This window comes from Agelaius tricolor, unplaced genomic scaffold (assembly GCF_023055355.1).
Source record: "Agelaius tricolor isolate 1412-34295 unplaced genomic scaffold, bAgeTri1.0.p SCAF_22, whole genome shotgun sequence".
Lineage (NCBI taxonomy): Eukaryota > Metazoa > Chordata > Aves > Passeriformes > Icteridae > Agelaius > Agelaius tricolor.
Genome location: NW_027269282.1, coordinates 11,575,671 through 11,603,645, shown reverse-complemented (window position 1 = coordinate 11,603,645; position 27,975 = coordinate 11,575,671). Strand labels below are relative to the sequence as shown.

The 27,975-nt window shown below is 42.1% G+C and overlaps 1 protein-coding gene across 1 annotated transcript; it reads left to right on the top strand.

Annotated features, from left to right (window-relative positions):
- The first annotated feature begins 4,831 nt into the window (after nucleotides 1–4,831).
- Nucleotides 4,832–27,757, top strand: DHX32 (DEAH-box helicase 32 (putative)). The gene is made up of 11 exons (XM_071446052.1): nucleotides 4,832–5,392; nucleotides 8,751–8,941; nucleotides 10,110–10,482; nucleotides 12,967–13,212; nucleotides 15,326–15,425; nucleotides 15,542–15,700; nucleotides 22,800–22,991; nucleotides 24,512–24,661; nucleotides 25,649–25,839; nucleotides 26,653–26,834; nucleotides 27,563–27,757. The coding sequence occupies exons 1-11, from the start codon at nucleotides 5,123–5,125 to the stop codon at nucleotides 27,753–27,755; spliced, it is 2,247 nt and encodes a 748-aa protein (XP_071302153.1). The 5' UTR covers nucleotides 4,832–5,122; the 3' UTR covers nucleotides 27,756–27,757.
- The last annotated feature ends 218 nt before the right edge of the window (nucleotides 27,758–27,975 follow it).

The following is a 27,975-nucleotide window of genomic DNA, read 5'->3' as shown; positions in this document are numbered from 1 at the left end:
CAAATTCACCTGCTCAACTCCCCTTCATCTCCCCAAAATCCACAAATTCACCTGCTCAACTCCCCTTCATCTCCCCAAAATCCACAAATTCATCTGCTCAACTCCCCTTCATTTCCCCCAAATCCACAAATCCACCTGCTCAACACCCCTTCATCTCCCCCAAATCCACAGATTCACCTGCTCAACTCCCCTTCATTTCCCCCAAAATCCACAGATTCACCTGCTCAACACCCCTTCATTTCCCCCAAAATCCACAGATTCACCTGCTCAACTCCCCTTCATTTCCCCAAAATTCACCTGCTCAACACCCCTTCATCTCCCCCAAATCCACAAATTCACCTGCTCAACACCCCTTCATTTCCCCAAATCCACAAATTCACCTGCTCAACACCCCTTCATTTCCCCCAAATCCACAGATTCACCTGCTCAACACCCCTGCATTTCCCCAAAATCCACAAATTCACCTGCTCAACACCCCTTCATTTCCCTAAATCCACAAATTCACCTGCTCAACACCCCTTCATCTCCCCAAAATCCACAAATTCACCTGCTCAACACCCCTGCATTTCCCCAAAATCCACAGATTCACCTGCTCAACACCCTTCATCTCCCCCAAATCCACAAATTCACCTGCTCAACACCCCTGCATTTCCCCAAAATCCACAAATTCACCTGCTCAACACCCCTGCATTTCCCCAAAATCCACAAATTCATATTCCAGGCTGTGAAAATCTTTCTGCCTGCACAGCAAACATCACCACATCACCAGTACTTTCACAAACACAGTTCCTAACTTGTTCCAGGAACCTCCCAGAGAATATTTCTCATCAGTTTTCCCAGCAGCTCTCTCAGACAGCCCTAGGTCTCTCTATTTCCCACAGTTTTTGCTGCTGCCCCATCAGACATTTTGGCCCCCACCCAAACTCCTCATCCCTCATTGCTGTCATATGGAAAAAACTGGACTAATACCATCCTAGCTGACTCTTCATCTCATTTTAATCCAAATTTAAAATAGTTTTTATTCTCTTCCCAATGAATTCTCTTTATTTCTCCCTCCTCCTGCAGCTCTGGAAAGTGTTAACTCTAGCACACATGAATATTGTATTTATGGACTGAAAACTAAGCTGGTCTTGCTTTTCTGAACAACAGAAAGAGAACAGAAAACAGATTAAGATATCCCATTACATTAAAAAAAAAAAAAAAAAAGCAACAATAAATTAGAATAAAATCTCATTTAGGCCTCCTATCATCTGTCTTAAGCTGTCTTGGTGTTTAAATTGTCCTTAAAGCCATTCTCTGAAACAGCCAAGGAAAAAATGTACTTGCAAAAGGCACAGAGAGTTTGCTTTTGATGTCATCATTCAAATGGAGAATAAAAGCCCAGATATGCTGCAGGGCTGACAGTTCTGTGGGTGCTGTCCTAACCCAGCTTTACAGCAGATAATGAGATAAGCAATGGTTTTATTAAGCAAATGCTGGTGAGGAATATGGTAATACATAAAGAAAACTTGGTTTGAGCTGTCTTTTGTTTCTGCTTATGAACACTCAGGGCATTCAGACAGTGCTCCACACCAAACCAGTCTAGCCCAGTCCTTTCCTGGAGCTGACCTGGGATTGAATAACACCCCAGTTAAGTGTATTGGATACAATTGCACAATTTCAGCTCAATTCTCATAGCATTTCCATCCAATACTGGCCAACCAGTGAGGTAAAATTAGAATTATTTTTTTTTATATCCTGACTTGAAACACTTTGTTCTGCACCAATCCATCACTGGCTGTCAGTACTTTTAAGAGCAGTAGTACAAAATATTTTACCAGACAGCAGGACCTTAAGTGGGAATTAAAACACAATAGGAGTGTGACACATCTGTGCTGCTGGTGTCTCTCTCACTGGTGAAAATCCTCTGCTTTAGTTTTACACTTTGCTCAATAAACTGTAATTTAGTTACTGTATAAGCAAGGTTAAATGCTGCTGTCTGTAGGCCAAGAGAGAAGTAACAGAGTCTTCAAATGAGAGGGGTTTTTTCCCATTTATTTGCTGTCTCTTGGCCAGGCACCAAGCTTTCATATTCATAGCAGCATAAAAAGCAACCAAAACAACAACAACAAGAACTCCTGCTGAGACTATTAAAGTGTCATTTTCAGCAGCAGGACTCCATAAATCACAGAGACATCCTCACCTCGGCTTCTGCCCCTGCAGTCACTGCAGCTGCTGTGCTCACACAGGTGACTGCATCAGCTTTGTTATGTGCAAGGAGAGCCCTGTCCCAATCCCTGCTTTTGGCTCAGGAAACACCTTCCACGAGGATTTCCTGTGCCAAAATGCAGCTCTCACCCAGCTTTCCTCCTTGCACGCCCTGCCTTGGGCTGTGCATGCTGAGCTGCAGGTGAGCTCCAGCCTGGGCTCACAGCCCTGCAATCCAACAGTCCCAGGTCATGGACAAACAGAGGCTCAGCAGCATCACCCAGTCCCAGGGAATAAATCCAGCTCCAGCCTGGGCTCACAGCCCTGCAATCCAACAGTCCCAGGTCATGGACAAACAGAGGCTCAGCAGCATCACCCAGTCCCAGGGAATAAATCCAGCTCCAGCCTGGGCTCACAGCCCTGCAATCCAACAGTCCCAGGTCATGGACAAACAGAGGCTCAGCAGGACCACCCCGTCCCAGGGAATAAACTCAGGTGTCTGGGCAGGTAAAACACAGCCCTCGTTAGAAAAAACAAAGGTCAGGTTAATTCCCAGCAGGGGAGACACTGGGTCACAGATCAACCACACAAAGATAAAGAGGAAATAGCAAAAAACACCAGCACACAGCTTTGGGGGGAGGTTGTGTTAAAAGGGAAAATTATCAAAGCCTTCAGGACTAAAATAATTCAAGGTTAGGAGCAGCCCCTCCACTTCCAGCTGCAAAGATGCTGTTCCACGTCCCACTGGAGGGATTTGGCATCAAAGAGCCTGGGCTGGGAAAGAGGATGGAAGGAGGAACTGCTCTTGACAGCATCTGCTGGCTCTCATTTAACAACAATAAACTGTAATTCTGATGTGAACAGGCAGGATGTCTCACCTTCACATTTCACAGGCTTTGTTCACTACATTATCAAGTAAATTTAATCTAAACCCCTCAATTTAAACAACATCCTCGGGGTAAAAAAAAAAAAGAAGTGACACCCTTAAATTCCCATTTCTATTGCAAAATATTTCTGCTGAAATGGGGGAGGAAAAACGGGGAAGAAAGTTCTCTGTAATGCCACTGATAGCACAGATCCAGTTCTTTTAAATTACACACAGAAAATCATCCTCTCCTGAAAGATTTAATAGCAAAGCTGCAAAGAGTAGCTGTGTATTAAGGAGCCTTTATTAAATATCCAGAACATGTTGTGTGGTATTTATTCCTTTCCTAGAGTGCATTATCATCAGCACTTGCACAACAATATATAATTTATATCAATAGCAAAGTTCTTATTGATATCTTTGAAAGCAGCTTATACCTAATTTACTAAAAGTACTCATCTGCAGAGAGTGTTTTGTTATTTATTAGAATTAATTAAATCCTTCTGTGTTATGTTAAAGCACACATCTTGTAAGTCCTTGAAAGGCCTGGCTGAAAAGAAAAATAAAGTTTTAGTGGCTCTATTTTAGAAGAGATAAATAAAGTCAATCAACAGCCTGGTCTGTTAAAACATGATCACAAAAGGAAAACTAGTTTCAAAATATTTCATTTTCAAATAGTAAAATGTTCTTCTTGATTTGGTAACATTTTAATCTGCTTTCTTGTATTACACATACCAGAAAGGGAGAACAAGAAAAAATTGCTGTGCTATGACAATTCAAATTTGTTCAGTGAACCAGGAATATTGCTGTCCAATTCTCAGTGTTTAGGAGATGAGCCTGTACTGCAAATGAGGAAACCAGAGCTACTGCTTCTAAATATGTGAAAAACAAGGAAAATGCAGGATAATAGCAATTCATGTGTTTGCTTCAAGATGTTCTAATATTAATTTTACCCTAAAAAATCCTTAATGTTATTTTAAGATGACTTTTAGTAAAAAAAACCCTTTGTGGGATTGAACTTCCAATCCCCTCCTGACATTTCTGCCTTATTGAGTAAATTTGGGGCCCATTTGGGAGAGGCAGAGACCCCAAAGGCAGGGAGTTTGTACCAACAAGCAGGGAGGGATGGAACACAAAATGAGACAAACAGGGTGGATGAGAGGGACCCGTGAAGGTCAGAGCAAAAGTGGAATCCAAATGCAGCAGAATGGCCTAACTGAGCATGAAAAGTGGACATCAGCAGCCTCCTGGTGATAACTGCCCTCTGGAGCTAAAATAAAAAGAGTTATTTCATGTTTGTCTTACAGGCCAAGATTAGGAAGCTATTTTGCTACTTTTGAGTCCTCAGAGTTGGAGTTACTTTACATCAATAATGTTTTTTCTTCCACCACCTTCCAAGGCCACTTCTGGTGCCCTTGAAGGATTAGAACTGGGATTTTTTCATGTATTAAGTGTAGTTTAACTGCAGCAAAAGCTGCCAAAGCCTCCCAAGACCTCCAGGCTCATCCACAGAGTGCAATAAAAAGGAGTTTTTGCTGGTGTGACTCACTGGAGCTCTGCAGAGAGCACAAAGGCAGCACCCAGGGGTGCAGCCTTTGTGCTGGGATTAGCTCCCACATGCCAGCCCTGCAATCACAGCCACAGCTCCAGAGCCTCCCCCGGCAGCCACAAAGGTCAGGCTCAGCTGCTCTGCCCAATTATTCCCCAGCTTGGACAAGAGCAAACACTGGGACTCGTGGTCTGGACTCAATGCTGAACTGCAAAATCTGCTCAGCTTCTCTTTCTGCTTCCACTGCTGCCATTTGGAAGATTTTGGGGTGATTATTATTTTTTAATCTATTTTCTCCAGGCTCACTGGGGTTGTTAAACCACCCAGAGTGAGACACGCAGACCACAAAGGCAGCTGGACACCGAGCCTGGACTTTTAAACCCAAGAGCTGTGAAATGCTAATCCTGGAGTGAGGAAAAATGGATTTGCTCAGGTTTAGGGGGCCAAAATGATCAATCAGCACACAAAGGACTCCTTCCATCACTAATGTGCTTTTGCTGGGAATAATATATGTAAGAAAAATGGAGTTTTTGACCTTTTCTCCAGAGAACCACTGCTTTTCAGAATTACTCGACGGCAGTGACGGGGATGAAGAGGAAATTCTTGTCTGTGGAGAAGATTTAGAGCTTAATCCTTTTGATGGCTTGCCTTACTCCTCCCGTTATTACAGACTGATGAAAGAGAGAGAAGAGCTCCCAATATGGCAAGAAAAATGTACTTTCATGGAAACTTTGCTTCATAATCAAATTGTGATTGTGTCAGGAGATGCTAAGACTGGCAAGAGCTCCCAGGTCAGTACAACAGACTTGGTTGGGGTTTTTTAATGTGTTTTTAGAACATTTAATGAGGTATGAATTTCAGAGTCACTGTAACTATTGTAATCCAAGGATTAAGGCCAGAAAGGGAAAGTGAAATGCAGAAGGTGAAGAAAGATTAATGCAGTCAAGTACAGATTTAAAATATATTAAACATTTTAATAACTTTCTTCAAGCACTCAAAAATTTTTGAAGATACTCTGGGTTTTGGTTCTGGTTAATGCTGTATCAGGAAAGAAATCCAGGAGATTTGTCCTAAGATAAAGTGACCAAACATTCCCAGGGAATGAAGGATTGAAATCAGCAGGGCTGATTCTCAGGGAGAATTAATGGTCTTTCACCCACCTCAGCCAGGAGCAAATGTTCTCTCCAACAGCACAAAATTACTTTACAAAACTCCTGTTAAAAGCAACCACTGAAGCCACAGTCTCAGCTGAGTCTAAGCACACAAGTATCAGTCAGGGCTATGAAATTCTGCTTTACCAATATATAACAACCCAGGTCTGTTGTCACAGAGAGTAGAAAAGAATTTTCAAGTAAGTGCTATCAGCCAAAATCCTGTTGTTTATGACTGGGATCAGGAGAAAAATTTCTTGCAGGTAGAGCTGCAGGATAATTACTGTTACAGGGCACCTCATATATCCTACAGACTTCAGTGCTGGACACTTCTAGAGATCACATTTTAAACTAGACACATCACACCTCTCCCTGAAAATTCCACTGTTCCCATAAAAATGATTCACACCCAAATAATTTTTGGAGTGCCAAGTTTTTACCCCTTCTTATTGCCTGTAATTTACACACAAAAAATTGTGTAATAGTAAACAACTTGCTAAGAAATGTTAGCTTCTAAAATGTCCTTTAACAAGGCAAATTTTATTGAACCTTCAATAAGATGTAGCACATTGCTGGTTGCTTTTTAAACATTTCTAGAAATGCATATAACTATACAGAAATAAATTATATGTGGCTGATGCACCTAGGTTTAGATGTTAATTAAATGAAGGATTTGAAACCTAATCCATCCATTAAAATAATATTTTTAATGCAACTTTAATTTCTCATAACAACACATGGATATTTTCCAGTGTTGATGTTAGTAAATATATAAATTAAGGAGCTGCTGTGTAAGTTCCTGGAGCAGTTCAGTTTCAGTTATGTGTTTGCAGAGTAATTCATCTGAAATTACAGATATTGGCTGTGGCATTTGTCAGTTTGAAATCCTGGGATATGTTCTCCATGGATATGATCCAGAAGGGGCAGGTTTGCTGCTGAGCCAGCCCTGAACACAACTGCACCGACCTTGCTGTGAGGCCTCAGGTTCAGCTTTTCTATTTTTCCCATTCTGTGCTGCTTTAGTGTGTGGGTCTGGGCTCACATCAGGGGATGCTGAGCTCTGTGCACAGAGCAGGGAGACAAAACAATTCCTGCTCCAGCTGGGCACCAAGGACAAATGATCCAAATCTCAGCCCCAAGAGCACAAACCCCGTGGGCTGGAGAGAGAAAAACAAGCAGGGTGGGACTGCAGGGGCTAAAGCTGGGATGGGACAATGAACTGCAAGGTGCAAATGGAGCAGAACTGATCCCAGGGACAGAGCCCGTGCCCGGCCGTGCATTTTGGGGCCATTTTGGGTTGTGCTGCCCAAGGTGGATCTATTTGAGGCCTCTTAATGAATCCTTGCTTTATTCTGTAGCTCTATCCAGCCTCTGTTCTAGGTCAGCCTTCACAAGGCATCAGCTGGATCCATCAGCATGTGCTTGCAGTGACCCTGCTGTCACATCCTCCCCAGAGGCCCCTTCTGCAGCAAATTCCAACCTGAGTCCAGCTGAGCAATTCCCAGACAAACCTTCTAATCTAAGGAGAATTTAGGAAATTCCAAGAGCTGACATGGGCAATTCCTGTGCATGGTGCAGGCCCTGGCACGCAGCGAGCGCTCAGCTTGGTTTTGCTGTTCTGCACTGCTGAGAACATTGCAGTTGTTCAGAATTCCAGTCCTGGAATAAGCTCCTAACAGGAATTAGCCTATGGGAAATTAGACTAATAATAAATTAGTAATTTCCATTATAATCTAATCAAACACAAACCCCACAGTTTGTACACCTCACCCTCTTTAAAATAAACATGTGTTTAGTCCAGAAAATACTTATTAGTCTAGGGATGATGGGATAAATCCATTATCCCAATATAAAGGATTGGAAAATGTTATCATTGGCTTTGCAGTATATTCATTTTAATTTCCTTTACTAGGCTCTTTCACAGAATTCACAGAATCACTAGGTTGGAAGAGACCTTCAAGATGATCGAGTCCAACCCATCCCCAACAGCTCAACTCAACCCTGGCACCCAGTGCCACATCCAGGCTTTGTTAAACACACCCAGGGATGGGGACTCCAGCACCTCCCTGGGCAGACATTCCAGAGCTTTATCACCCTTTCTGTGAAAAACTTTTTCCTGCTATCCAACCTGTATTTCCCTTGAGGCTGAGTGCTCTGGTTGTGTCAGTGCTGCTGGAGAAAGAGCCCAGCCCCAGCTGAGCACAGGCACCTTTCAGGAGCTGTGAGAGTGATGAGGGCAGCCCTGAGTCTCCTTTCCTCCAGGCTGAGCATCCCCAGCTCCCTCAGCCGTTCCTCTTTACAAAAAAAAAAAAAAATGACGGGGGAAAAAAAAATTAAATTCATGAAGCACTTTTGATAACATTGATTCGCTCAGCTCATAGCTTTGATTTCCAAAGGAGCTGAGCGTGCTGATGACGGCGGTGCCGTGCTGTCCCCGCAGGTCCCTCAGTGTCGAGCACTGCCTGGCCCTGCAGCCCTGCAGGGGTTTCCAAGAGCCCGTCCAGCCCTCACCCTGGTGCTGTGCTGTCCCCGCAGGTCCCTCAGTGCTGTGCCGAGCACTGCCTGGCCCTGCAGGGGTTTCCAAGAGCCCGTCCAGCCCTCACCCTGGTGCCGTGCTGTCCCCGCAGGTCCCTCAGTGCCGAGCACTGCCTGGCCCCGCGGGGGTTTCCAGGAGCCCGTCCAGCCCTCACCCTGGTGCCGTGCTGTCCCCGCAGGTCCCTCAGTGCTGTGCCGAGCACTGCCTGGCCCTGCAGCCCTGCAGGGGTTTCCAGGAGCCCGTCCGGCCCTCACCCTGGTGCCGTGCTGTCCCCGCAGGTCCCTCAGTGCTGTGCCGAGCACTGCCTGGCCCCGCAGGGGTTTCCAAGAGCCCGTCCAGCCCTCACCCTGGTGCTGTGCTGTCCCCGCAGGTCCCTCAGTGCTGTGCCGAGCACTGCCTGGCCCCGCAGGGGTTTCCAGGAGCCCGTCCAGCCCTCACCCTGGTGCCGTGCTGTCCCCGCAGGTCCCTCAGTGGTGTGCCGAGCACTGCCTGGCCCTGCAGCCCCGCGGGGCCGTGGTGTGCACGCAGGTGCTGCCCCGGGCCGCCGTGGCGCTGGCCCTGCGTGTGGCCGATCAGATGGAGCTCGGCGTGGGCCATGAGGTCGGATACTGCGTGCCCTTCGAGAGCTGCTGTGGGCCTGACACCATCCTCAGGTTGGTGCCAGTCGCGGTTTTTAAAAATTTAAAAGTAATACAGTGGTTATAAAAATAGTAATATGATTAGAGTAATGATAATTTGGACGATTTGAATTAGGACAATATGAGACGATAAAAACAAAGAGTTACGGATGTCCGGGTACCTTTTTCTGGGCAGCATAAGCCCAAAAAAGGACCCACGTTAACAGAAGCTTAACCCTTAAAAACAATAGCCTGTTGCATATTCATACACCTCATACATGATGCATAAATTCCATTCAAACACAGCAACAACAGGAGAATAGCATTGAGGGGGATTTTTGGGAGATTAGAAATGCACTTAATGTAGCAAGTACAGGCAGGTGACAGCAGGAACACAGGGATTCAGCTTTTGAGCCTCCCAGAAAGTTATGAGAGTTATTTTCTCTGGTTCCTTAATATGGGAGGCACAAAGTATCATATCTAGACCACAATCTTTTTTCTCAGCCACCAGTTTCCAGTGAAGAAGAGGATGCCCACCACTTCTGAAAATCAATTTCCACCACTCTTCCTCTTAGAACCTGTCCTTTCTCTGTCTGTGGAGAACTCCTTAAACCTCATCCTGCCGCAGAACTTCCTGCAGCTGCTCCTGTTGAGAGGGAGATGAATCCCTCCCTCTCACACATCAAAACCTGCTTCAAGAATTCCAAGTCCTGCTGAGCAACACCACAAAAATAATATCCTTTTAAAAACCTGTCAGCAGCAGGGGTAGAAGTGAGCAGGGCCTTATGGTATAAATGAATTGCTCATCTTGGTTCTGGCTCTGCCTCAAGTGCACCTTCTTTTCCTCATCCAAAGGGATTTGTTCCTAGCTCAGGAATTATTTATGGCATGTGATGGAAGATGAACAGATGATTTCAGGGCAGGAGGATTTCTGGTTTTGCCTGGAGCATCCTTTCCACCACTGTGTCTCAGAGTGTCATTGAATCACATCAGGTTTGTAGCTGCTAAAGGAAGCATTTGAACATGTAACTGAGACTAAAAATACTCCCCGTTCTTATCAAACCTTTCCTGTTGGAACAGAAAGAACCAAGCTGCCCCCAAGACACTGAATTCATTTCTTACAATAATAGCCCAAGACTTCTGGTACTTTTGGTAGCTTTTATTTGGTACTCTGCTGGCAGAGTGTGGTGTGCCTGTGTTGCAGGTACTGCACGGATGAGATGCTGCAGAGGGAAATGATGTCCACGCCCCTCCTGAGCTGCTACAGTGTCATCGTCTTGGACGACGTGCACCAAAGGACGGTGGCCACGGACGCCCTGCTTGGCCTCCTGAAGGGGGTGTTGGCAGCCAGGGCAGAGCTGAGGCTGGTGCTGCTGACTGCCCCCCACATGTGCAGCGCCCTGCAGGGTTTCTGTGGCGGGGTCCCCGTGCTGAGCGTGCGGGGCAGGCACCGCGCCCAGGCCGTGTTCTCCTGCAGCCCCCACGGGGACCCCTTCCTGCCGGCCCTCAGGCTGCTCCTGGAGATCCACCACACCAGGGAGAAGGGGGACATTGTCCTCTTCCTGGCATCTGAGCAAGTAAGTTGTGGAACTGATGCCTTAAGTTTTAGCTTTCGTGTTGTCCACGTTCTGGGCTGCGTTAGGAAATAACTCCGAACTTCATATGAAGTGCCAGCAAGTTCTGCTCACAGCTCAGGCACACAGAACAATCCTTTTCCAGGCCCAAAAAGTGCAAACAGAGAATTGGGGAGAGCAATTTGGGAGGATGAGACTGCATAATCTGGAGCTGGGATTGGACAATTTACCCCAGTATGGAAATGGACCAGAATTTATAAAAGTGTGAAAACTCGTGACACGCCATCCATCTTGGGTCCATCCACATTAAAAATAGAATCAATACAGTCTCCATATTTCAGCAAAAATACTGCACCAAGAAACTTTGATTAAACTCCTGGCTGTCCATTCCAGGCAGATATTCTGAAAGCAACAACATTTCCACATTAACCCCAATATGGAAATGGACCAAAACTTATACAAGTGTGAAAACTCGTGACTCATTGTCCATCTTGGGTGGAGCCATGGCCAGGCTCTTGTACTGCCCAGGGTGTATCTGTGAAGGCCTTTTAATAAATACGTGCTTTATTCTTTAACTCTGCCTAGTCTCTCTTCTAGGTAGCCTCTCTAGGAATCAAACCTGCTCTCTTTCTGATTTTAATCAGGAAATGTGGGGTTTTTATCTGACCTATAAATACTTTGCTGTCAGTAGCTAAAACAGCAGATCTGCCACCAGGTTTTATAATTTCAGGGTTTTCCTTCAAAGAAGTCATGGCATACATAATGACATGGCATACATATACTGTGTTTTATACACATAGAATATCTATATAACACAGAAATACTGTGTAGAAAATATATATTTTTCTGTAGGTTTAAAGAAAGGCCACCATCCTTTAGTGTGGTGCAAAAAGCTGTAGAAGCAGCACACAGGGGCACAGGCCACAAGGGCAGGGATTTAATAACCTGTCCTGGCACTGGGCATCCCAGAGTTTGTGTTATCCCTGTGGGGTGGCAATGGACACATGGACACAGGTCCAGCCTCCAGCAATGCCCGACAGCATAAGGGGGTTTTTACCTTCAACCTCCCAAGGAGATTTTTCCATTTGGATTCTTCTTCCCAACCATTTGTGTGCACAGCAGCAGGAGGAAAATGTCACTCCAGAGGTGTGAAAGAAAATCCAGGAATCTGCACAGGCTTGGACATTCTAAATAGTGACACCTTTGAACCTCTGTAGACAGCAGTGGTTCCCTAAATTCACTGCACCAGCAGGTCCTTTATAGCTGTCAAAGTAACCTGACAATCAAATAAATATTTCAGTGTTTGTGATTATTATTATTATTATTTTCCTGATAATGATCCCCAGTCTCCCACTGTGTGCCATTAAATCTGCTTTAGAACAACCATGTCCCCAGGAAATAATGACTTTTCACAAGCAAAGATAATTTACCACAAACTACCCAGGTAGTGTTTGTTGCTTTTCACTGTTAAAAGGGGGATAGATATGAAACACTTTTAATAATGTCAATGATCAGTTTTAAACCTTATAGACACCAATTTTACAAATGATAAAGTGATGAATTCTCTGTGGTCATCCCCATATTTACCATAGATAATGTTAGAGAAAAAACACACTCTCTTTCCATTTCAAAAGTTTCATTTCATTTCTGCTTAAAAGGGGTTTTTTTTGACAGGTAAATTCCCCACAAAACTAGAATAGGAATTTCTTTCTTGCCTAGAAGAGATCACTCATTTTTCTCTCTCACAATGAACAGAACACTCATTATGAACCAGAACATCCCCTGAATTCTTGTTTAACTGTGATTTAAAGTTTCATAGTGGTAATGGTCCACTGTTCCCAAGCACTCAACTGTCTTTTAAACTAAACAAAAATATGAGTTAACCAAGAACATCAGAATTTATGAGCTGCCCTGCTGCCAGCCTTGCTCTTAGATGCCACTCTTGTATCTTTATAACAATTTTTATGGAGCACTTTCAACCTATAACTGCTGGAATGTGCTGTCACTCTCAAAGAGAAACTCAGGCTGGCTTTTCAATTTTGCAAAACCTTTGCTAATAAAAATGCTTTTACAAAAATTCCCTTTCAGACTGAGGAAGGCCATGAATTATTTTTGTATGCCTTTCAAAAAATCGTGCAGAACACAAATGGTTTCTTATTAACCCCCTCCAACAGCAAAACACTAAAACAACAACAAAAAGCTTTTACAATTCATATCCAACCTCTGGATGTGTGAACTCTTTTAAAAAAAAGGTGATGCTCCATCAACACAAGTTAGGGACATTTTATTGACTTTAGTAAATCTTTATAGGGTTTATTAATCATTGGGGGGAAAAAATTGAAACCTTTACAATACTTATATCTACTAAAATATAATAATTAAGAGAAAGTAGGGTGGTTCCTGCATATTTTGATCATTTTATGTGTTGCAATTGGACTAAGAATATAGCAGTTTTGTAAGGAAAAAATGTATTTCTCTTGATTCCAGGACATTGAAAAAGCTTATCAGATGATCAGACAGGAACAACCCAATTTAAACCCTGACCTTGGAGAACTCATCCCCATCCCTTTGTACCCCACAAAACAAGACCTGACTCCCAAACTAATTCAAAACAAGCAGAAATGCTGCAAAAAATACAGGAGGAAAGTGCTACTCACCACCAGCTCTGGAGAACCTCTGGTCTGGACTAAAAATGTGACTTTTGTCATCGATGTTGGTGTGGAGACAAGAAAGGTCAGTGAAGGGAACCAGAAGCACTTTGTCCAAAATAAACTCTGCAAAAGGGCTTTTCAGGCAGGGGAGAGGGAATTGTGCAGCTCAGATTAATGCAAATAGTCTCTAGAGGATCGTGTGGTTTTCTCTTCTTTCACAGCACAGGTTCCATGATATTTTTAACAGGCAAATTAATGGAATTTATATCATTTTCATGGGCATTTCATGTGAAAACCAAGCAAGAAATCACAGTTATTTCACAAATTCAATCAGAAATTGAATTTTTGAAGTTTCTAAAGCCAGATGAACACTTGCAGTTGCAACTGCCATTCATTTGGGCACCAAACCCATGACAGGTTGGTTGTAAAATAAATCTCACTTGACTTCTGGCCTATCAGTCATGAAAGTGTCTTCAGTATTTTACATAATGCAAAATACAATCACTTCTTAGGCACCTATTGGCAGATCTCCTGGTTTAGGAGATTCTTCTCATCCCTTATTTAATGATTTAGTAATTGCCCACACAGGGAATCTCTATTTTTTTTGACATGTGTTCCCATCCAAATGCTGCAATTTATCTAATTGCATTAGAAATAATTAGATAAACTAACTAAATAAATGGATTTATCTAATTCATACTTAACCTTTTCCAGTTCATTCTAAGTTTGGCCTCATTGTTTTGTTTTCCACCCTGGGAAGGATTAGTGCAGCTGCAAAAAAAAAGAAAAAATCCCATTTATTTCTACAAAACTGATGTCCTAAGTAGGAGGAACATGAACTGGAGAGCTGCACTACTACAGGTTTTGTAACTGTCCTGGTTAAAATAAAAATTCCAGTAACAGGCAAAAGAAACGATGTAATATATTTCCTTTCTATAGTACAAGGTGGAATAGCCAAAATTGGAGTTAAGTGTTCCTAACATTGTGGAGCAGGGATCATTAATCCTGATTGGCCTTGCAAGTATTTCAGGGAAAAGCTTGTGAGCTACCAGTGCTTGTCATCTGCATTGCAAAAATCTGTCATTTTAAAGGTTTTTAACTGGGAATTATGAACTAACTCAGTCTCAAGGCAAGTTTAAAAAAGTTACAGATTTGTGTGCAAGGAGGAAAAGCCCAAAAGCAGTTTTCAATTAGACCATGCTTATTTCTTAAACTTCTTCCTACAACTGCAGTTTTCTTGGATGGCAGAAATGAATTTCACTGCCATGGTGACCTGAAGCCCAAAGTACAATTCAACAGATTACAAATGTTGTGAATTTAAAATACAAATCATTGGGAACAAACCAGATCCAACAGTCCTGATGTCTGTCAAATCATCTCTATCAGGGATGCAATTTTTTACCTTTAAATTCAATTCTTTTGTTCAGTCTTGTGATATTCCTCCCTCACCAGTTCAAATTCCCATTCAGGCAAAGTCAGCTGAGCACAGAGGGAACAGGAAAAGTTCAGTGCAGAGCAAAATCCCACCTGGTCCTTGCAGCTGAGCTAAATCAGCAATTCACCTGCAGGAAAATAAATTTGTGCCCTGCACTGAAGGATTTTTTTTTTTTAATTTTGATCTTTTTTTTTGTCTGCTCAGAGCAGATAGAGTTGACTCAGAAGGCAGGACTAGAGAGCTGCCTTATCCTGGCAGTTTTATGTCTTGCTGGACACCACAGGTTTGTGGCCAGAACAGGGAGTGAATCAGCTCCTCAGCTTAATCCAAATAAAGCATAATTAGGATAACTATAAAACATGGCATCATATATCTCCAATGCAGCCCTCATCCCCTGGAATTTCAGTATTAAGGCAAAAATCTGCAGTTAGGGAGCAAAATGCTGTCAGAAAATGTTGGGATTCTGTCACTGCAAGAAATTAATAATATTTTCTGATGTTTTTCTTGATGATACCATTTTCTGCTTCAGTAAGGTACATTTCTTCAGGGGGAAAAAAAAGACATTTATCTCAGAGCACACTTTAGAGTGACTGCAAAACATCTGTCAGTTTGTCAGGGTGCTGAGTGCTGAAACAAAAAGAAATGAAAACTGTTCCTACCCTTCCTGTGAAATGACCTAGAGAGAAATTCAGTACAGACCATTCATATTTTTGCAGCCCTTGTGTACTTGTCTGATGCTTGGTATCTCTTTCATTTAAAGGTGTACAATCCTAGAATCAGAGCAGACTCTGTTCTAACCCAGCCTATCAGCCAAAGTCAAGCAGAGGTGCATAAACAAATTCTGGGCATGTCTCCATCAGGTAGAAATATTAGCTCAAAATTTCAATCCATTAGCTCAAATTTATTAATACAATCAACGTGGCAACATGAGGAGGAAGCATTTTAAAAAAGGTAATTTTCCTGAATTCTCTTCCAGGGAAAATCTTCTGCTTGTACCCTGAAGAATTTACACACAAGGAAATGAAGGCAGAAATCCCAGCTAAAGTTCAGGAATCCAACCTCACCAGCTTGGTGCTGTTCCTGAAGAGGATGGACATAGCAGGCTTTGCACACTGTGACTTCATCAGCAGCCCAGGTAAGAGGATTCACCAATTTCTCATATTTTTATCCTTATTTTAGAAGCTCTTTCCAGGTTAATTTTACCCTGTCACTCACAGGATTGTTTTTTATTGAAAGACTTGTAATAATATCACCCTGCTTTTCCCACTTACCTGCTACAGCAATAGCACTTAGAAAAAAGACCATAAAGTATCTGAATGGAATTGGAATGCTAAAAAAAATTTCAATATTCCAAGTATCTTCTCATCTAGGTTACAAATTATTTTCCTGTAACCCACAAAGAAAATTTGTGCCCTGTTGTACAAGGTATTGTACAGATATCCAACGAAATATATTCCTTTAATCAAAAGTTTACAGGCCAAAGAAAGCACTGTTGTTACCTGGGGGATGTGTGTGGAGGAAATGAGCTCCCTCCTTATCCTCCAGCATCTCCCACCTCAAATTTACAATGGGCTGCTCCTTAAGGACAATATTCCTTGTAAAATAAACCCAAATATGCTTTCAATACCAGCCAGGGAAAACACTGGATTTTGAGGTAAGAGAAGAAAGGAAGTTGCCTTTGTTTTCCCCCTGACTTCATAATTTAGGTTTTTTTCTATAGGATATTTTCCTCTGTTCTGGCTTATCACAAACCCCAAGTGCCACTGCAGGTTCTGCTGAGGCTTTGAAATCCATTAGAGTGAGGGAAATAGCCCTGATTTCATTGGTTTGGGGATTGCTGGCTTAATTCTTGAAAATTTTCCAGTGCAAACAGGAAAATAATATGTAGAAAATAATTTCTTATATTATTCTGCCTTTCCTCGTGCACATACACAGAATTGGAATGATCTCTTCTATGTGTTGTTCACTGTAATTAATCAGTAATAAAGTGCTAATTTCACTGTTGGATGTTGCAATAGATGGTTAAGTGGAATTTTTAAGAAAAATTTATTCTAATTTTCCTTTGTGTGTCTGTTTAGCAGAAGCATGCCTAAAAGAAATAGCAAAAACCTTGACCAGTCTGATGGTAATTAATTCAAAACCAATGAGAATTGGAGTATTTTGGCCTTGTGTCATCTCCTGTGCTGAACCCACAAAATCTGCATGGAAAATGTTTATGGAATAGTTTGCTCCCACTCAAATTTAAAATATGTTTTACTATTAAAAAAATATACTAAAACATATGAATGCTTTTCCTGGATATGAAGAAAGTTGGTCTTCAACTGTAGAAGGAATTAGCAGAATTATATGAGGGAAGGGATTTGGCATTTTTGGGTTTAAAGGCACAATGGGAACAACATTCAGAGAGCATGAAGTGCTAGAGGCACACAAGGGTTTCACAGATACAGGAATTCTAGGAATTCTAAGTTTTGGCTGTATTTTTGGATGATGCAGCTGAAGAAAGCACTGTCCTGATGTGTAAAAACTTGTGAAGGCATTTGATGAGTGAAAGAATTGACTTTACTTGGATGGGCATCACATATGACTAAGTTTTGCTGACTAAATCAAGAGTGTCAGGTGCAGGTACTGAACAGTTTTAGGAATTACTGAATTATTGTCCACTAAGTACAGTGGACAAACTGGGTGAACAAAGGAAAAATCCCACAAACTTCTTGAGCAAAGGAAAAATCCCACAAACTTCTTGAACAAAGGAAAAATCCCACAAACACTGCAGGGTGCTCTGAAAGGAGGGGAGAAAGGATTGCACAATTTCCTTGGCTGCTTCCTGCCTTACACAATTAAACATTTGAGACACAGCTTTGATGATCCAGAACAGCTCTTCCTTTAACCAGGACACGTCACACATGGGCTTTCTTTCCACTTTGGAGCAGACAGGGAACTTTTTTCCTAGCAGCACTTGGATTGATCCCTACAGAACCCTCCAGAGATGAGGGCAAAGCTGCCACAGTCAGAACAGAGTTTGGAGTGCCTGCTGGGAAATTCTCTGAAAGAAACTGGAGAGCCCAAGGGAGAAATTTGTCAGGGGAGTCAATTCTTGTGTTGGAACAGCTCACAGAACTCAAAACACATCAGGCTTTCAAGCACACAAACCCAAGGATGGTTTGGGCTGGAAGGGACCTTAAAGATCACCCAGTTCCATCCCTGCCATGGGCTTGGCTGTTCCATGGCTCTTCCCCTCCTTGGAGCTGAGTTCCCTTGGAGTAAAAGGAGTAAAAACATTGCAGCATCCCCTGGGTGCCACAGGCTTCCCTCTGCTCTGTTTCTGTCCAGCAAACATTCTCACCTGCTCTGGGCATCTGAAACACAGGGAGGCTTTAGGGGCTCTGAGAGGTGCTGGGGTCCCCATGCCTGGGGGTGTTTAACAAAGCCTGGATGTGGCACTGGGTGCCAGGGTTTGGGTGAGGGGTTGGGGCTGGTTGATGATCTTGAAGGTCTCTTCCAACCCAGTGATTCTGTGAATTCTGTGAATTCTAGGTGAATTTCTCCTAGAAAAAGATAGCAAGTTTTCACTGAGCTGACAGAGTAAGACAGGGCATGAGCTGGTGAACAAACAAATCAGAAGGACACTGGAATTCATAGCAAGAAGGACTTCTCAATCTGTCTCCTGCACATGGAGAACGTGCAGCAGATAAGAGACAAAAAATACATCAGTAAAACATTTTACATTTTATTTCTGCTCAGCAACAATGTGCACAGGGGATTTTTTTTCCCTGCTGCTCTTTGAGGAGAAATAAAAGCCTGGATTAGGTCTGACTCATTACTGCATTATGAAAGCAACAAACATGTCAGGCTTACAGCTGCTGCATTTAATTCATGCCATAATCGAGAGCAGCAAATGCAGCAGAGCTCGTTCCCCTCTCTGGAATTCATGAGCCAGAGGAAAATGAACCTGGCACTACAGCTCCAAAGTGCATCAGAGGGGTTTCCTGTACCCCTAGAACAGGGATGTGTTTGCATTCTGATCAGTAAATCAGATAGATCTTTGCTGGGGTTTATAATGGGACAAAAGAATTCCAGTCCCATAGATTGCAGCAACACTGAGTACTTTTGTGAATTACTGGAAAATCCTTATTTAAACTAAGTGAATCATTAGAAAGATGAAGCCTGTAAAATTTCTCTGTGGGATCAAGGGGAAAGCATTTGCAGATTCTGCATTCATTCAGAATTTCCCTAAACAATTTTCAGATTAAAGGATGTATCAATGGTCATGACCATGACATTGAGAGCTATGCTTTCACAGCCCCCTGGAGAATATATTTCTGGAAAATCCAGAATAACAAGAGTTGTATAAATTTACATCATTTCAGATTGTTTCAGAAAAATTAATTGTTGGCATATTTTCACTGGAGACTGTCAAAGTCAGAAACTCAATCCACCACGTAAACTCTGCTCAGCAGAGATCACTTCAGGGCAGATTTATTATCTTACATTTACTTGTGAATTCTTTGTTGTATTAAATTCTGGATTTCATCAATTAAATGATGTGTGCAGACATTATTCAGTATATTCTGTCAGGACAGGGCAGGGCAGGCCCTTCCTGGCTGTCCCTGCTGGCAGAAAAGCACAGCAGGGACCATCACCAGCCAGACTGGAGGAGTGATGAAGCAGCATGAGGGGGAATGGAAATACTGCAGAGTGTGAGCTTGGGGAGGTAATTTTTAATGATCAACTATCATTTCAAAATAATAGTTCTAACTGGTGGCTTCACAGCAAAACAGACACATAAAAAATCCTGACTCAGAAGGTACAGGGGGAAAAAGAGAATCAGGACAGAGAAACTCGTGCTTGCAGAAGAAAAATCTTTGCATAATTTGAGGAAACCTTGGCATAGAGTCCTCCTTGTTCCCAGTTTGCTGTCCAAGGAGCAGTGTTAGAAAGCAGGAACAGCAAACACCCTTCCCCAGGACTGCTCTGCCTGCAGGAATTACTTGGGCAGTTCTTTCTGCTCTTCAGCCCAACAGAACCTGCAAAACCTGGGGTGTGCCAGGCAGAGCATCAGCTCCTTTAACACAGCATCCCTTCACCACCTGACATCCATGGCAGCTCTTTTTTTAAGTTATTCCTCTGGAAGGAAAAGATCTATCAAAAAAAAGGTATTTTACATCCTCAGCATTTGCAGAGTAGGAGACCAGAACACAGGAGCTGTGGATCTCCAGAGAAGCACAGGAGAGCAGTTAAATGGACTATTAAAATCACAAAATTTAAGTTTCATTCCTGTCTCTAATATCCACTTATTACAGACCAAATCCTTAAATCACTTGCTTCCTAATGCAACAAAAATAATACTTTTTAATTTATTTGCTCACACCTTGAGCACTTGGCATTTCAGCCATCTGGGATGTGGTGCTGAAGACTACAGGTGTAGCTGACTTTAGAGACAGAATTTACTCTGTTCACATCAAAGTCACAGAAATATGAAACCAAGAATATCATTTCAAGTAGCTTGAAACTCTCAGATAAACTGTTCCAGTGCCAACAATAACATTAAGTTATAGATTTGCTTTCCTAAGCCTAAGAAGGATCAAAAGCAGGATCTGTATTTACATAAAACTGGTCAGATCTCCTGAAATGAGTCCAGAGCAGCCAAAGAACACAGAGCAGGGAAAGAAAATATCAGGTTAGGAAATGCCTTTTAAAATTCCAGGGATGTGACAGCTTCTTGTTGAAAGCACAGGACACATCTTGAGAGGTTTTTTGAGCTTTGCTGCTGTGAAAGCAGCAGTGGAGTCACAAATCCTCGTGCTTCACACCTCAAGGCACCAGTGGCTGGTGCTGGCACGAAGCCCTAAAAAGCCCTACTCTGTTTTTTTATTTTTGCTTTTTTACTGTTCCTTCACCTGCTCTAATCCACCTTTACTGTCTTGTCCTTTTTAGAGCAATAAAACTCCAGGAATCTTTTTTTTTATTTTTTATTTTTATTTTCCAGAACACTCATAGCAAGACAGGGAAGTAATTTGTGCTTATAAATCTCAAGACAACTAACTCTAGGGCATAAAAATGCAAATTACTGATGCCATCAGGGGGTTGAAATTGGCAGCCATATAAGCATGTATTTTGTGAGCTCTAGCACAAACTACCTTGTTGAATTCTGGAAAATAGCTTTCCATGATCTCCTAGTAATTACTACACGTCTGAGTGACCCTTTTACTATCCCTGCTTTTCAATCACTGATTTTTATTTCCTGTCACTGACTCATATTCATCATCAGCTGCTACTTCTCATTTCTTTAAAAGTCCTAAGTATTTTCTTCTCAGATACTTCAATTTTTGCAAGGCCTCATTGTTTATCCCACTAAACACCACATTTTTTATAATAAATGTGCTCTCTAGAGAGAATTTTTCAGGCAGAGGGAAGAACTCTTAAGACTGAAATGAAGCAGTTTCATAAGGAATTTGCAGGTTCCCAAGAGAATTTGTGTGAGAACTGGGTGTTCTAAACTTAACCAGAGTCACATTAGCAGATTGAGATGCTGGGGAAGTTCTGGAAAAGCTCATGAAAGGGGAATTAATAAACTATTTTTCCCCTTCAGACATAGCAGAATGAGGTTAAAAGCAACAGGTGCTTGTTTGCTTCCCATTTTACTTTTTCCTTGACTCTAAGTGCTTAATTCCAGAGAGATGGCAATAAACAATTCACTGCCAATGAAGTCAAAACCTGACCTCAAGATTTTCTTGCAGAATGCGTGGGGAAAGTGTGGCAAAATGTGACCCAGTAGCTCATTACAGCCTTTTAGTCTTGGTGATGCCACACACATTCCCACTCTTAATGAATGCAAGAAATTATTTCAGTCATCTGCTAATGAAGATCCAAGTGCAGATGCACCCCCTGCCTGTGTGGGCAGCTGTGCCTGTGGCCTGGATATTTTATTTAGGGATTTTTTTCCCCATTAATGTACAGACTGACAAATGGCCAGTGCAGCTTCCCAGGGCTGGGGGTGAGGCCAAGTCCTGCTGCAGTGGAATTTCTGCCACCAGCTTCAAATTGAACTTGTTGTCCATAAAACTGAGAAAATATCAACCAGATCCTTAGGCTGGAGTGAGGAGAAAGTTGCTGCAGTGGTTGGAGAGCAGCTGTGAATGTAAATGAACTGCTACCCATGAAAGATATTGACCATTCAATATAACCTGGAATAGAAATCTACCTTGGAAAAGAGCTGGGAGGAAAGAACCTCAAAGAACCTTCACACTTCAGGAGTTCCCAAATCTCCACCATGTTTTTCATGCTCTGGAAACAATTTTTTTGGAGTGTAGGCCTGACAACTTCAACTTGAGGGTCCCTCTTTCAACCTTCAGAACTGGAGCCACAAAAAGCTCTTCTATGCTTGTTTAACCTCTTGTTATCACCATCAGTTTTCTTTTCAGACCTGCTCAGTTCCTAATTTTAAGTGTTGATTTGTTTAATCTTGTCCTCTCAGGATATTTTCTTATATTCCCTCATTATTTTTGCTGCCTCACTGTTCTCATTTCTACCTGTGAGGGGTTGTAAGGAAGTTATAACCCACACTAAGGGAGTGTTATTCAATGAACATTCACACTGAACATTGAATTTTGTGGAGTGAGGAAGTACAGACAATTGCTATGGAGACATTTTCTTTTTCTACATTCTTATTTTTCTTCTTTTATTATGAGAATCTATGTATAAAAAGTATAATAATTAAAAAGACAACCAAGAGAACTCCAAATACCTGGAAGAATAGCAGCTATAACTTCTGTAAATATCAGAATATCTCCTCTGGTTAAAAAAGATCTTTCCTAGACCTGTTCTGTATCTTAGCACCCCTCACATGTAACCACCCCTCTTAAAAAAAGAATAAACATAAAAAACCCACCTGAAATCTGCCAATACTGGAAGCAGTTTTGACAGAGTCTGGGAGTATTGAGGATTGTGTCCAGGCTTTTGACAAAAATTGTTCTGACATTAAAAGTATCAAAAAAGTGATTTGCAGCTCTGTGATTGTTACCTCTTCTTTGCTTCCTCTAGAATTTTCTCAGTCTTTCATTCATCCATTACTTTTTGGTCTTAATCACTTATTTTTGTTCCAATATTTTTGTTCTTATTTTTGTTCAAATACCAGAAGTATCATTTTCCCACAGCTGAACTATTATAATGAGAGTTCAGACATCCATTCCTGTGCACCACTCTCAAGAACTGGAATTCTCTTCCCTTTTCCTTAGCTCCTGAAAGCCTGATGCAGGCTTTGGAAGATCTGGATTATCTGGCAGCGCTGGACAACGATGGAAACCTCTCTGAATTTGGGATTATTATGTCAGAATTCCTCCTGGATCCTCAGCTGTCCAAGTCACTGCTGGCTTCCTGTGAATTTGAGTGTGTGGATGAGATGCTCACCATTGCAGCCATGGTCACAGGTACTCCTGGTCAGCTCTCACTGCAGGCCTTGTGCCACCTGCCCAGTCCAGACTCCTTCCATATCTATCCACAAAAGCAAATCTTTGTTATTCTCATCCTGCTTACTTCAAGTAAATGAATATATTTGGCTGTTCAAGTTTTAACTGTAAGGATACAAGGAAAACTAAGTAAAGAATTCCCACTTCCAGAATTCCATTTCCAGGCTTCAGCTGCCCATTGGCTTTCTCCCTTTTGTCAGAAACATCCCTTCAAAATGAAACTTTCTCATATTAATCTACATTTGTGACAGATCAATGCAGCAAAATAAAGGAAGTTCTAATTAGAAAACATTGAACTGTTTACCTACAAAGAATCACTTTGTGATCTTGTCTCTCTACTTCAAATATTTTATAAAACTGACATAACCTCGTAGTCTTGAGCAGCAAACAAATGAACCACAAGCTATCAAGCTGCATGAGTTGTTCTCCTTGTAGGACAACTTTTTATGCCCAAACTGGGTTGATTTTTAACTTGTGATGGTTTTTCTAAAGTACATATAACAAATGTAAAGTTTGAGCATAGGAACAATTCCATTTTAGAAAAGCTCAAAAGACACAAAAGTAAAATGCACTGGAAAGCCCAAATTTCAACACAGAGGGGCAAATTAAGGCATTAATTCAAAAGATGTCTTTTTATAATAAAGAAACCATTTGTTGGATTCTGGCTGAATTAGGTTGTGACATTAGGAAGCTTTTTTGGCATCAGTCTGGGAGAAAGCTGCTCTTTTGTGTTTGCAATACATATTAACTAAATAATATCATTGTTGCCTCTGGAAATGAAGGGATGGGACTATTGTCAGGCTAAGAAGGATTTATTGCTCAGACAAACATCAGGCTCAGAGTCCCTGAGATTTCAGAGGAGCAAGCATTCAGCCATAGCTCAAGAGCAGTCACAAGTTCTTTGTTACAAGGCACTCTAGAACTTTCTAAGCCAATGGACAGGTGCCACAGGGTTTATTTTGCTTTTCTGACCCATCACCTTTACTCACTTCTGCTGCACTGAGGATACTTTTGTCCAATGGGCTCCTGTCTCACAGGCACACATCTGCTTCTGTTCTGACTTCTGAACTCTCAGTTTATTCCACACAACCCCACCCCTACATTATAAACCCTTCACCACCTTATCAGTGCAGTTTCTCCCTTACTTCAGGCATATTCTTACTTACAACTATAGAAATAGGAGTTTATGATTTTTCTGCTTAATATCTGTGTATTGTATTTTTACATCAACCCAAGCTTCTCCCAAGGCTGCAGATCAAACCCTTCAGTGTCTGTGGGAGTTTCTGTTTTTCTGATTCCCCCAAAACAAGACTGGAAGGACACCCACAGAATAAACCCTTAGTGAATGCAGCAGGTTCAGTTCTTCAGCACTGTTCCAATACTGGGGCTTAAATGCAACTGAGGAAGGAGAAACCCAAAAAGAACAATGGGTTTTGTGCATGCACCTCTGTGTTTTCACCACTGGCTTGGTTTCCCCTCAGCTCCCAGCTGCTTCCTGCACGCCCCTCCTGGCACAGAGGAGATCGCTCGGAGCCGCTGGCGCCGCCTCTCCCACCCTGCAGGAGATCACTTCACCCTCATCAACGTCTTCAACGCCTTCAGGGCAGCCACTGCCAGCCCCACACAGCCAGGCAAGTGTGCCCGAGCCAACAGCAGCCCACTGGCACCACTGTGGGAAAAAACAAACCCAAAAATCTGGTGGTTCTTTCTAGAATTGCTGATATGTGGGGAGAAACCTATGGGAGTAGCTATTGCTGATGAATATTAATTGACTAATTAATTAAAAACGTCCTAGGACAGCATCTCTTACCCAACAGGGATCCACAACCACTATTCCAACTGTCCTTTGAAGTGGCACTGTGCAAAACCAGAATGATGGTTCCTCCTGTAGAAGCACAAAATCCAAGTTTAGGATGGATAAAAGCTGTTGAGGAGGGCCTCAATTCCCCCAACAGCCCAACACACAGCTAAAAAACTTGTGAACTGAATAGGATAGCTGTGAAGTGAAAGGAAAATTTAAGGGACAAATGGAAAGTAGTAAAGTCCACATTTGCAGGAGCACAAATAAAAGCCAGGAGGCTGCAGAGCAGCAGAAACTCTTCACTGCATTTTCCCCTGCTCCAGTTCATTTAGCCCCAGTCCAGTGCTCAGACAGCAGAGGGATAAATTTGCACACACTGAGTAAAACCTTGAGACAGGGAAGCAGGATTGTCTCCTGTTCAGTCGTGTGGAATGCTGCAGAGAGCTCCAGGAGAACCAGTCCTGTGCAGCACCAGCACCAGCACTACAGGTGTGATTTCAACTCCACATCCTGCCTAAATCCACAAGGCCTGAAAAACAGAATTGCTACTCATTCTGTGGTGAGCTTTACTCAGAGCTCAAAGAGAAGGGGTTAGATTGAGGAAGAAATAGCTGCAATTCTATAAAACTGACTGAGGATATCCAGTATTGCCCACTGACTTTGTGACTGAGCCTGAGCTGTCTGTATGGCTCACTACCAGAATTTTGGACATCACCTGCAGCAGTGCAAGAACATTTATTAGCATTTATTGCACAGAGCAGCACCTCTGCAGCAGTGAGATTCTGCTTTAAGCCAAACCCTTGTTTTCTCCCCACAGACCTCAGCAGGGAGCAGTGGTGCTGTGAGTATTTCCTGAGCTGCTCTGCTCTGAGCACGGCAGAGATGATCAGAGCCGAGCTGGTGGAGATCATGAAGCGCATTGAACTTCCCATCTCAGAACCAGACTTTGGATCAGAAGCAAATCTGCTAAGCATTAAGAAAGCTCTTTTATCTGGTTACTTCATGGATGTAAGGAAAAACACTGTGGTTTCATCTTCCTGCACTGTTAAATTATGTAGAATGCTTTCAGAAAACTTAAGTTCATTAGTGAAATCTCTTGATTACCATAAAAGCCATTTTTTTCCCAGTCTATCAAACACTTCTTCTCATTTTCATCCCCCTTTTCTCTGAGGTTCATCTCTCACTGCATGGAGTTCACACTCTCCATAGCAAGAAAAACTGCCAATATGCCTTTCACTCAAAGAACTCTTACACCTCAAAAAAACCTCTTGAAATTGCAATATTCTCTCAGGAATTATCTCCTTTTTGAAGGTGAAAAATTGCCTGGGAATAGAGAAATGACTTGGATATATTTAGGTGTGCATAACAGACAGCTTGCCTCATCTCAGGAAGGCACTCTTAACTGTAATTGTAAATGTAAACTAGATTGATTTATTCCCACTTGAATCCCCAGGCTTTCCTTTACATGTGCACAGTTTCCACACAAAAATTACCTCTCCCAACTGCACATTTCATGGCCTGACACATTGTATTTAAAAGTGTATGTGCTAAAGAATACATGTTTGTAAGCCTTCACACAGACCTGCAAAGCCAAACTCTGATAGTTTTGTACTTCTTTGTTGCAGCTTCCTTTCAAATACACAGATGAACATTTTCTTTAAGTCTCAGTTCATGGTATCCACTCCCAAGCTTTCCCACAAAAACTTGGGAAGAGTTTCCAGTTGAAAGTATCTGGAGGGAAGTTTAATTTCTGGTTGAAATCTAAAAGGCACTGATCAATTAAATAATGGATAACTCTCCACATTGTTATTTGTTTTTTAGATTGCTCGTGATGTGGATGGCTCAGGGAACTATTTAATGTTAACACACAAACAAGTGGCCCAGCTCCACCCCTTCTCATCCTATTGCAACACCAGGAGGATTCCAGAATGGGTTTTATTCCATGAGTTCAGCATCTCAGAGGGCAATTCCATCAGAGTTGTCTCTGAGATCTCCCCCCATCTGTAAGTGAACTGTGATGCAACTCTCCTTCACTCCTGAAATCATCACTTTGGGAGGATAATAAAAATAGAAAGGGAAGATCTGTGATCCCAGGCCCTCACTATTCTCAGCAGTTGCCACTGTAAATGTAATCAATTAAAAAAGTCCACATTATGAGCTGCAAAAGTTTCTTACAAGGTAAAATATACAGAAAAAAATTCAATCAGAGTTAACAGAGCAGGGTACTCACACATGAATCCAGCTGGAAAGGTCTTTACTCCCTGAATAGCTGTTTTCCAGCAAATCCTTTTCTTAACATATTTTCTGTACCCAGCCAGCTGAAATCATGGCCTGTAATGGATTCAGGGAGAGACCAGAGTCCTCCTCCTGCAAAAATCTCTTTACACAAAGAATATACATTTCACTCTCCCATCTTTTGCATTCCCCATGTTTATAGGAGAGCTGTTTTCATAATGTTATTGAACCATTCTGCTCCAAAGCAGGGAAATTCCTATTTAATGCAGCCTGCAGCACTGGGAACTGCACTGCAGCTCAAGTGCAGGCTGAGATTTTCAGTGCTACTGAAAACACAAACTCCTGCTACATCTCGCAGAGAATCTTGGATTCTTGCAGAGTTTTGGGCTTAAATATCAACTCTGTAGTTCTTTTGGATATGCCTAGAAATAATTATTCAAGTATTTCAAAAATCAATTACAAATGAATATAATGTTTTGTGTGATTTTCTCCCCAGATTTGCAGAGCTGGTGCCTCAGTATTATTTCAGCAATCTTCCTCCAAGTGAAAGCAAGGATATTCTGCAGGAAGTGATCAATCACTTGGCACCTGTTTCAGCCACAAAGGAGGAACAGAAAACTGCCAATGACAGCAAAGAGAATGAAGAATTTCCCCAAATTCCCACTGAGCAGAGATGTGTTATTCAGTGAATTTAGACTGAACTCTCACATACTGGACAACAATAAATAAAAGCAATATATCCAAACCACATCCCCACCTTAACCTGTGTAATTATTTCAAACTTTTGACATAAATACATTTAACAGAAGGAACAAAGAAAAAGCACTTTTCTCAACAAAAGGAGATTGCAGGCATTATTTTGGAACAAAACCACCTGATTTAGCTTTGGTTAAAAGCACATTGAACAGA

Excerpts from the sequence above, each read along its gene's own strand:
- DHX32 (XM_071446052.1), top strand. The coding sequence starts at position 5,123 with ATGGAGTTTTTGACCTTTTCTCCAGAGAACCACTGCTTTTCAGAATTA. Across the intron at positions 24,662-25,648 it reads TGCCAGCCCCACACAGCCAG|ACCTCAGCAGGGAGCAGTGG; the intron begins GCAAGTGTGCCC and ends TTCTCCCCACAG. Across the intron at positions 25,840-26,652 it reads TATCTGGTTACTTCATGGAT|ATTGCTCGTGATGTGGATGG; the intron begins GTAAGGAAAAAC and ends TTTGTTTTTTAG.